Below are 11,142 nucleotides of genomic sequence, written 5' to 3' on the forward strand. Positions count from 1 at the left end.
TTAGAGAAATCTTCCTTTCCAACGACCATCTTTTGAGTCATCAATCCATACTTTTGGGATGTGTTCTATTTTCCAATAATCCCCATCTTGTACGCCAGGATTCAACTTTGAAATTAATTCATTAGACATGTCAGACAGTTCAAGATATTTAAGATTTGATAGATGTTCAATGCCTGATGGCAACTCCTCCAACAATTCACAATTCCAGAAGTATAGATCTTCAAGTCGAGACATCGTACCTTCCTCCATTGTCAACCATCTCAATCCTTTTAATCTTATAAGGGATAAACGCTTGAGTCTTTGAAATCTACCAGCCTTGAAACACAATCCCTCCCCTTCATATGCTTCATAAGCAAGTGAGAGACGAACCAGATTGGGAAAATCTTGAAGGGATTTCAGTGGATCATCCCTTAACTTGCTCCACCACAAAGATAAGCGCGTGAGGCCATGAAGAGAAGTTATCCACTGTGGTAACTTCTCTAAACGTCCTGTCAAGTATAGTCGTTGAAGAAATTGAGGAGCTGCAGATAGAGATTGTAGATCAAGGATCTCATCATCTTCTATTGAAGTTACACCTAATGAGCGAAGGTTGCTTAACTTCTCAATGGATAAGCACAAACCCACCCCATCTTCTCTTCTCAACTTCAAAATTCCCAACCTCCTTAATTGGGTCAGCCTTCCTATCTCTTTCATTAGGGTGCTACCGTTGGCATGGTTTGCCTCTAAGAAGCATAACTTTTGTAGGGATTGCAAGCCTCCTATCTTAGATGGTGCCTCAAAGCCATGTCTGAAGTGAAATGGAAAATAAATATGCCCAGTTTCATCATGATATAACAAAAGATGGCGCAACTTTTGGAGCCTTAGAACTTCAATGGGCAACTCTCTCACATACGTGTTTTTAAGATCTAACGTCTCTAGGTTCCAAAGCAATCCAATCGACTTTGGAAGCACCTTCACGTTTGTTCCTCTCAAGCTTAGATACTTTAGATGGAACAACTTGACCACATGGCCTGGAAATCTCTCCAAAGAAGCACTACTCAAGTGTAAAACTTTTAACAACCTCAACCCACCATTGAACAATAGAGGCATGGAGGACTTAGACATGGGTTCATCTACCCCAAACATAAGTAAAGAACGTAATCGAGAGAAACACTTACCTTGTTCTGGTATATCTGGTAAGGTATTATGAATTGATAGTCGTCGAGCTTTTTCAGGACACCTCATGTTTCCTTCTCCTTCTCCTGCTATCGTTAGAAAGTTATGATCTCTTGACTTTGAAAGAATGATTTCACGCAGAAGGTCATGTATACGACAGTTTTTGATCCTTCTATCTAGTCTTCTCGTCGCTACTTGAATCAAGCTTCTATTAAGGAGCTCATAGAGGTAAGCCTCTGCAACTTCCTCTAGTGTCTTTCCAAGTTCTTTAACTTCCACAAATCCTTCTGCAATCCACAATCGAATCGTGCTCATCCAATCGATCAAATGATCCTCTGGGAAACAACTCAAGTACAAGAGACAAGACTTGAGATAGTAAGGCAAATCACTGTAACTTAGCAACAATATTTTCTTCAAATAACTGACTCCTACTTCAGCACCAAGACAGCGATTCACCAACTCCCACTCATCTACGCTTCCTTGGTCCTTTGAAACCAACAGCCCAGAAATCACCACAATCGCCAGCGGCAAGCCCTCGCATCGTCTCAGGATACTTTCTGAAAGTTCAATTAAATGTGGAGGGCAATCCTTTCCTTGAAATGTTTTGTTACAAAACAGAGTCCAAGACTCTTCTTGAGACAAAGGCTTCATTTCATAGATGTAACCATGGGATTCTCTACAAGAGGTAGAAGCAACATTAACAATACGCGTTGTGAGCAACACACGGCTGCCACAGTTGCTGTTTGGCAATGCAATTTTGATATCATCCCATGCCTCTAAGCTCCAAATATCATCAAGGACGAGCACGTACTTGCTTTCTTGGAGGAATTCTTTGAGCACTGCTTTCAGATTACTGTTGTCCATGGTTTCGAACCTGTGAGGGAGAGGTCGTCTAACTTCATCAAAGAGTTGTTGAATCAAACCTGTGAGGATCTCTTTAATATTAAATGATTGAGAAACAGTGATCGTAGCATGGGTTTGGAATTGTCTCTTCACTTCCTGGTCGTCATAAACTTTCTTGATGAGGGTGGTTTTACCCAAGCCCCCCATTCCCACTACAGAAATCACTTTGAGTCGAGAATCACCATCAAGGACCCAATCAATGAGTTGTTGTTTGGGCTTGTCGATGCCAACAAGATCAGCTTCTTTTAGTAGAAGTGCATCACCTCTTCGATCATACCATCCGCCATTGTTTGCCACATTGGAGCTTGAGGCTTGCTCTGAGGTACTACTGAATTTGTAACCATACCTCTGACGTCTCTCTGCAATATCGATGACTCTGGCTTTGATGTCCTGTATATCAGAAGCAATTTGACGACGAGCTTTCAGGTTCTGAATTTGATAATAGATCTTACAAACAGATCCATAGAATCCACGATGATGACGATGAGCAAAGCGAAGCATAAATTCATCAAGAACGTCGTCGGTATCGTGAGCGACGTCTCTGACTTGCTCAACCCATGCTTGGATCTCTAGATCAGTGTCTTCAATTGCATCAGCAACCCTCAGGAAGGCACTCATGCTCTGAAGCTCGTCTCTGATGAACACAATTTCTCCCTTAACTCTACCCAACGATTTTAGCTCTGCTTCAATCAAGCTTCCAAGCTTTGTAAGCAAGAAGGCCACTGCACTTTGTGCCATTCTCTCTCTGTCTCTCTCTCTCTTAATTTTCTCTCGCAGGGGAAAATAAAAATAAAAATTGAAGGGACAAACAAATGAATGCTCAGAGTCAAGGTAATTCTTATGTTCCAAAATAAAATAAAAATTTGAGTATTTTATACTAATTAACAAATTCTACACTGTTGGTTTGAGAGCGAGAAAGTTAGAGGTTTAATTTGAGTTGATTGTGATGTTTTTGTAATTTATGAGATTGTTTGAAAAATATTACTCTTTCGGTCCTAAAATAATGGCTCTTTTTGAAGAATTTAATTTTTTTTTGATAGTACAAGTATTACATTTGAAAAAAATTGATTTTTTAAAATTATCCTTTTGATAGTACATTTTTTGAAAATATCAATGTCATAATTGTACTTTTTATATTGTTTATTAATTTAAAAGAAGGGCAAAATAAAAAATTTATATTATTTTTATACTTGATTTTTGAAGAGGGACTAATATTTTGAGACGGGGAGTATATTAGTATAGTTTTTAACTTTTTATTAAAAATATATGAAATATGAGTTAGGTTTAAAATAATATGATATAGAGGTAATGTGATCTAAATAAGATGATTGTGACATAAATAAGATAATGTGTTAAAATATTATGTGTTAGTTTAACATGTGCAAAAACAAATCTTATTAACTTATTAACATTCTATAGTTTACAAAAAAAAAAAAAATTAAAGTTAGAACACCTATTAATGTGATTTATAATTAAAAAATATTATGACAACATATATAAATGTTTTATATAAAAATTACTTTTGTAAATTGCTTTTCAAAAAAATATTGAGAAATGAAAACACGGAAAGGAAGAAATCAAAATAAAAGAAAGCAAAATAGTAATCCAATGGAGAAAGTGTAAGTTGTGAGAAAACAGGATTGGGAGTGGGTGCATTCTATTGTTTACCAAAAAAAAAATTAAAGTTAAAACACCTATTAGTGTGATTTATAATTAAAAAATATTATGACAACATATATAAATTTTTTATATAAAATTTATTTTTGTAAATTTCTTTTCAAAAAAAATATTGAGAAATGAAAACATGGATAGGAAGGAATCAAAATAAAACAAAGCAAAGTATTCCAATGGAGAAAGTGAAAGTTGTGGTGGGAAAACAGGCCTGGGAGTGGGTGCAGTGACGGCATCCATGCTGTCACACTCAGTATGATTTATTTTGATCATATTTTGATAATTTAAATCGTTAATATTATAAAATTTGTTAAGTATATTACTGTTGTAAAAAATGAAATTAATCGAATAAATATAATCACATGATCAAGACAAATAATAACCCTAAAATATTATTAAAATCATACTAACCGTCTATTTTTGTAAACATAAATGTAATTTTGTTATAAGTTACAGATATGTAATTAACTTAAATTTTTTTATGGATGATCTACTTAACAAACCCTACACAATAAACATTCCAGATCATTAAAATAAATTGAAGACGTTACAGGCTTACAATACGATGCTATGTCTATAAGGCACATCATCACCAACCTTATTTTCGAGAAGACAAAGGTGAAAAAGGAGAAAATGAAAGGGAAAAACAAAAAGAAAGAAGTGGGAAGCGAAGATGAACGTGATTGATGGATCAAAATCGTACTACATACACGTTTTTGGAAGAAAAGGCAATGCAAAAGTTGTTACGCTTTCTTCTGCCCTTTTTTTTTCTTTTCACCTTTTCATTTTGGTTTGTCTTAAAAAGTTTGGTCACCATTTATTTTAAGATTAGTAGCGTTTGATTTGCTTCTTAAATTATGATTTTATTTTTAAATTATAGTAATTTAATGAATATGTTAATTAAATATATTTTTAAAATACAACTTAAAATTATTTTTTTAATTTTTATTTCTATTTTTATTATTATTATTAATCAATCAAACAATTACTTTTTCTCTCTTATCTCTCTTCTCACATTCTATACATCAATCAATCAAAAAAATAAAAATAAAAAAATTACAAATTATTTCAAAATTCATAATCAATCAAACTTTCTCTTTTCAAATCATAATTCAAAAACTCAAAACTCAAAACTTAAAATATAGCTCCACACTTAAATCATTATTCTAAAACTAAACTAAATAGACCCAAAATTTTCTTAGATTTCTAAAATTATCCACTATAAATCATTATAAACTCATTTTAAAATTCAAATAAAAAGATAGTGGTGGTAAAAATATTACAAGATTTGAATTAAAATATAGTGATTGCATGTCTCCTTAATAAGTTGAATTTCTTAAAATGGACAAATAAATTGGGATGGAGGGTAAAATTAACCCAAGGTTTAATTTGGTAAATGAGAATTGAGACTTTAGATTTGAAAGTTTGCTGTCTTAGGCTCAATTTTTTTTTGTCATTAAAATTCTTGTGGTTGTGGACCGTAGGAAATAAATCTATTTTGAAAGGTTTCTTCAAGCCATAGAGACTTAATTTGGCGCACAAACTGGTCATGAGTTGTTAATAAAATAAGAGTTGTAGTGACTTAATTCGGTGCGCTGAAGCTGGCACAACTCTTGCGGTCAAGGATGTAACCGGCTCCATATGGTATTTAGGTAAAAAGATTCATCGCACTGATAATGTTGGTTTTATTATTTTAAATACCGATACAAATCGCTTCTCCCATCAAACAGTACAAAATTGAACTTATTGAAACAGCTCAGTTCGGTGCAGTTTAATCGATTTAGGATCTTTCAAATTTGAGCCACTTTTAAATAAAATCACTAATCTATATAAAAATATTAAATTAATTATTTGTCTACCATTTCAAATATATATATCTATCCATTTAATAAATACTTTTCAATTCCTAGATTAACAAAAATAAAGACAAAAAAAATAAAAATAAATAACAAATACTAAGATTTCAAGAGTAATGAGTTAAAATTAAGATTATATATAATAAGTGTTTATAAACTTAGGTTATAAAGATGATAAGATTAATTAATTAAGGTTAATAATTTATTATACTTATTAATATCATTATATTTTTAGATTTTTTATATATATATATATATATATTATAAATACAATATATGTTGAAGCGGTCGGCTTCGGTTTAGTTTGGTGCACAAGGTGCTTGAACTGATACTAAAAAATCTAGAAATTCCCTAGATATTGATTTGTGATTATGTATTAATTTTAAGCAGTAACTATCAATCACAATCAAACAATCAAGACAAATCGACACAATGATTTTAATGTGAAAAAATCACAATTGGAGCACCTCCAATTGTGATAAAAAAATCACGGGCCCAAGCCACAAAACAATCCACTAAGAAGACAAAAGGAATTACACAAGTGCACTCTGAATTACCTAGTAAATCTACGCCCGAATTGAACCGACCCTTATATGCCTCTTCCGCTACGGTCTTTACCTCGGAACTATCTTGCCCAACATTGAATCTACAACGTCGATGTCGAATCACAACGATGAGCCACTCCGAAATCCACCAAAGCTTCAGACCCGAATTCCCCAGAATCCACCGAAGAAGAACTCTCTTTTGTATAGAATAAACAAACAATCCTTTGATGTATACTTCTTAAATCATGAGTTGAATACTCAATCAAACATCAAAGAAAACTAGCAAAGATAGCCCCAGAGGAAAACCCTAGAACCCTCAAAGAAAATCTGGAAGCTGTAATCCTAAAATCTAACTGAAACACATATTTATAGCAATCTGATCCGCGATCTTCGTTCGAGCGAACTGACGCTCGAGCGCAGGAAATTCCGCTCGAGCAGAAAAATACAACTCCCAGTATTTTTGCAGGCGATCAAACTTCCGAAACCAAAGATTCTCTGCTTGAGCGCACAAACGGCCGCTCGAGCGAACAAGCAACTTCAAAATGCAGCTCGATCCCCGACATAATCAGCGAAGTGACAAACTTGAAAGAATTAGACATCACAAACTTCTCTGCAAAACACAATTCGGGTTGGATTCGCATCTAAAAACTCATAACCTCACTGAAATAAAGGTACGAATAAAATTACAAGTGAAAAAAGTTTTGTCAAACAGAATTGCCAAGAATAAAAACCTAACAGATACCAAACCAAAAATAGCAACAAAAAAAAAAACAAATTTAAAAACACACATACTGATTTTTATTAAAAAACAAACCAAATATAACCGGTTTGGTCTGGTTCAATCGATTTTTTTAGTTTTTCTTATATTTACTTTTAATAATATATCAAATAAATGTTGACTAATTTATTTTATTTTTCTATTTATGTTTGGTGTTTGTGTAAATTTTTATATTTGATTGATAAATTTTATTATTAATATAAATATCCTTGTATATTTTGTTTATAATTTTTGTTTTAAAAAAATTAATCTTATAATAAATAAATTAATTTTAAAAAAATTAGTTCGAACTTGGCTCGTTTATATAATCAAGTTAGTTCAAGCTTGGTTATTTGAACTAGACTTGAGCTTGGCTCGTGCTCAAACTCAACTAAGGTAGTGTTTGATAATTTAATTCAACACTTAAACTAAATATATTACATAAAAATCAAGTAAGCCCATTTGATAACTATAATTAGCGTCGCTTAAAATTTTAAGTAGCTCTTAGAATGCGAGTTAAAACTTAAAAATATTTTAAGTATTTAAAAATTTACTTAATTTGACTGAATTTATAATAATTTTGTTGGAGTGTTGACATACACCATTATAGCCTCATCACCACCATTACCATCACTACACCACCAGTGCAATTACTACCATCGCCACCACCTCTTGACCACCACCATCACCACTTGACCACCACCATCACCACTATAATCACCTCCATCACTATTATTATTGTTGTCATAAGCACTAGCATTATTTCACTACCACTACCACAATTGCCACCACCACTACCCCTAGCTTTCCATTAGGACTGCAACAACTATAACAACTCTTGTTTTCCACAACTATTGTCACTCTATAACCATCACTATCATTGCACCACCACCATCACGCCATCTCTCCTTTTACTTCCACTAAATTACCATTCTACTATTACTACAACTAATATCCCTCTACCTCCATCTATTGTCACGAGTGTCATAGTCGCCACCATCGTTACTGTCGCCTCTGCCTTCGTGACCTCCATCACCACGACTGCCATCACTATCTCACCATCGTAATATAAAAATTAAAAGATATAATTTTAAAATAATAAATTTTAAATTTAATTATATATTAAATAATTTATTTTAATTTAAAACATAAGTTTTTGTCAAATAAATTTTCATTTTAAAAAATTTAATATCTAATTTTTTTACGTTTCAATTTTATCAAACACCTCATAATAAATAAGGTTGAACATTCAAACGTTAGGATAGGATAGGACCACTACTTCTGCCACTCTGGTAGGGTCCTTTTACCCTTCAATTGAAAACCTAGCTTCCTCTCACCTCCAAATGCATTATTGTAGGATAGGACCACCAATTCCGCCACTCTGGTAGGGTCCTTTTACCCTTCAATTGAAGGAAAATGAGTGGGAGCTCTGTAGCAATCTAGAATTTTTCCTTCCGCTCGAGCGGACTTGTGAGGCTTTCAGTATTTTTGCAATCTGTTCAAAATTTTGAGAGTTGTAAATTCCCGCTCGAGCATAGGAGTGGTCGCTCGAACGGCCGGCTTTGTTGGTCTGCGCGCTCGAGTGCGAGATTGGGCGCTCGAGCAGTCTGCCTGGTTGAGTTTGAATTTCTGAGACTAGTGGGATTGTTTTTGACCCTTTTATTATTGTCTTTGGAGCCTCCTAGTTTTATTTTGGGTCATTGATCGAAGTGGTAACATGATGGTAAAGTAAGATTGGACCAAAAACTTTAATTCGGATAATCTTTCTACGAACAGCCGTCACTCTTTTGCCCTTTTCTTTTTCCACACTTTGAATTTGGATGTGAGGCTAGAACCATTGGAAAGCTTATTTTCGGGGCTTCAATTTGGACAAAAGAATGACCTAAAACGGAGTCCAAATGGGAAAGTTATACCTGTTCAAAGTTTTGGAATCTGTGTTGGAAGCAGGGACGCTCGAGCGGACTGCGTGAGTTCAGCAGCTTAAAAACGTGATTTTTAGATCATTTCTTACATTTTCTTTTCCCCTCTTCTTTGCTCTCATTCTAGGTCCGAAAACCTAGTCCTAAAAACCTTGATTTCCTCCACTTTTATCAACAAATCCACCATGGATCTTGCATTAAGGATGGAGAACAAGAAAAGATCAACATTTTCAACCGATTGAAGCTCGGATTTGTGATGGATTCTCATCAAAGCTTCGCTCCTTTGCTTGATTCTTGGGGTAGGGGTTCTTGTTCTTCCTCAATACTTCCATAAATAGATAGATTTGTGGTATTTTGATTATATACATACAAAACCTACATTTTTGGACATCTAGAGTATATTATGAGAATCAGGGGTTTAGGGTTTGAGATTTTGGGAGTTCAATTGATGGGTTAAAATGGTGGATTGTGAACCCTAGGTGTATAATCAATGGAAAAATTGGAATAAAAAGTAATGGGTTAAGAAATTTGATTTTTTTTTCTTGAAATTTCTAGGTTTTCTAAAAACCCTAGGTTGATTCATGATGATAATCAATGATTTGGCCCAAATTGAAAGTAGAATCATGAAATTGATAGGTTGAATTATATATGTACAAGTTTAATTAAAATTTGGTTATATTTGAAAATTATGTTTAAAAGTTGCGAATGAACTTTGTTATAAGCATTGTAAATCATGCTATAATGAGAAAGGAAATTGGGAGAAATGGTTTATTAATGATATAGAAGACATAAACTCGGTTATGGAATGTTGAGATGGGATTTAAGAATTTACCTTGAATTATGTTGAATTATATCTAGTGGTGTTGAATTGAATCATGTTGAATAGTGTTGATTATGTTGAATTGTGTTGACTATGTTGAGTTGTGTTGAATTAAGTTAAGTTGTGTTGGGTTGTATTGATTTTGGGTTGGTATAAATATAGGAAATTTTGCCCTAATTGGATCAAATTGTTATTTTGTATAAGCAATTAAAATTGTCAGTGTAAATGTGAAATCGGAGGATTATTAATGATGATGATGGAGTTTGATATGCATTATCACTCCCATATGAGATTTTGGAAAAACGCATATCTTCAAAGGAATTTATATATCGGTTTAGATATATTTGCTTTGGGCTATTAGTGGAGGATAACTGTGATTGGTGTAGAAATTGCATGTTGACTAGGCAAACTGGACTATTTATAAATCATGCATATCATGGAGAATGCAATGGATTTTGAGGATTTAAACTGTATGTTTTGGAAAAAGATTTTGAAAATTCTTGTGCTATGTTTAAGAGCACTTGTTTCATTTGAAAATCATATTTTGGATCACATATATTGTGCTGGTTGAAAAGAGTAAATAATATGATAAGTCTGAAAAATGGTTGTCATTGAATATAACTGTGTTTTAATACATTGTATATGTATGATTGTTTGGGAGGAAAAAGGGGATGTACTCTATGTGTGATTGTGTGATTAAATACATTGTATATGTATGTTTGTTTGGGAGGAGAAAGGTGATGGACTCCACTATTTGGGAGGAGAAGGGGGATGGACTCCACTATTTGGGAGGAGAAATGAGATGGACTCCATTATAACTAAGTTGGCCAAAGTGTCCTGGGTGAAAGTTCCGAAATTTATACATGGGTACCGATCCCGCGGACGAAATTTTCATAAAATGGCAGTTTGAAATGTTTATGTATATTTTGTATGATTGGGAAAACCACTGAGTTGTAGTCTCAGTTTGGTTGTTGTGAAATAATGAAATTTACTCATGAATTGAGAAGAATAAATGAATTGAAAATGAACTGAAGGGAAATGGATTAAGGATTGAAATTGGCATTATGTGGGTAATTGGATTAAGGGCTAGTGATGATGAACTCAATGGATTGCTTGTGACAAAAGGGAAGACTAGGAGCTTTGTTTTGTAAGCAATTGGGAAATTGAATTAAAAAGGGTTTGTGATTCTTGTGTTATGTTTGAACTCCAATCCTTTGGATTTTGATGTTATGGAGTATGATAATTAGAAATGGAAATGAAATGTGTAATGTTAGAATGGAAACGAAATGTGGAATATTAAAATGGAAACAAAATGAGGAATAATTTGTGAGAGGGTAATTTATATGAATAAATTGGGCCGAGATTGGGTAATGGGCCGCTTTGGGCCGTAGTAAGAAAGGCAGAGTAAAATGGCTTTTTTCATTAGCACAGTTCAAGAAGGCCTTGTTGTTATCTCGGTTGCCATAATCAAATTGGTTGGCCCGGTCGTAATCTTTAGCCGAGATATACGGAGCCT

The 11,142-nt window shown here is 33.6% G+C and overlaps 1 protein-coding gene across 1 annotated transcript; it reads right to left on the reverse strand.

The window, feature by feature from the left end:
* LOC114301675 (disease resistance protein RPM1) lies at window positions 1-2,796 on the reverse strand. The gene has a single exon (XM_028246638.2). The coding sequence runs from the start codon at window positions 2,794-2,796 to the stop codon at window positions 1-3; it is 2,796 nt and encodes a 931-aa protein (XP_028102439.2).
* Between the last annotated feature and the right edge of the window lie 8,346 nt (window positions 2,797-11,142).

Source organism: Camellia sinensis, chromosome 13 (assembly GCF_055761805.1).
Source record: "Camellia sinensis isolate YWXY chromosome 13, ASM5576180v1, whole genome shotgun sequence".
NCBI classification, from domain to species: Eukaryota; Viridiplantae; Streptophyta; class Magnoliopsida; order Ericales; family Theaceae; genus Camellia; species Camellia sinensis.

Coding starts and splice junctions, on each gene's coding strand:
- LOC114301675 (XM_028246638.2), bottom strand. CDS start 2,796: ATGGCACAAAGTGCAGTGGCCTTCTTGCTTACAAAGCTTGGAAGCTTG.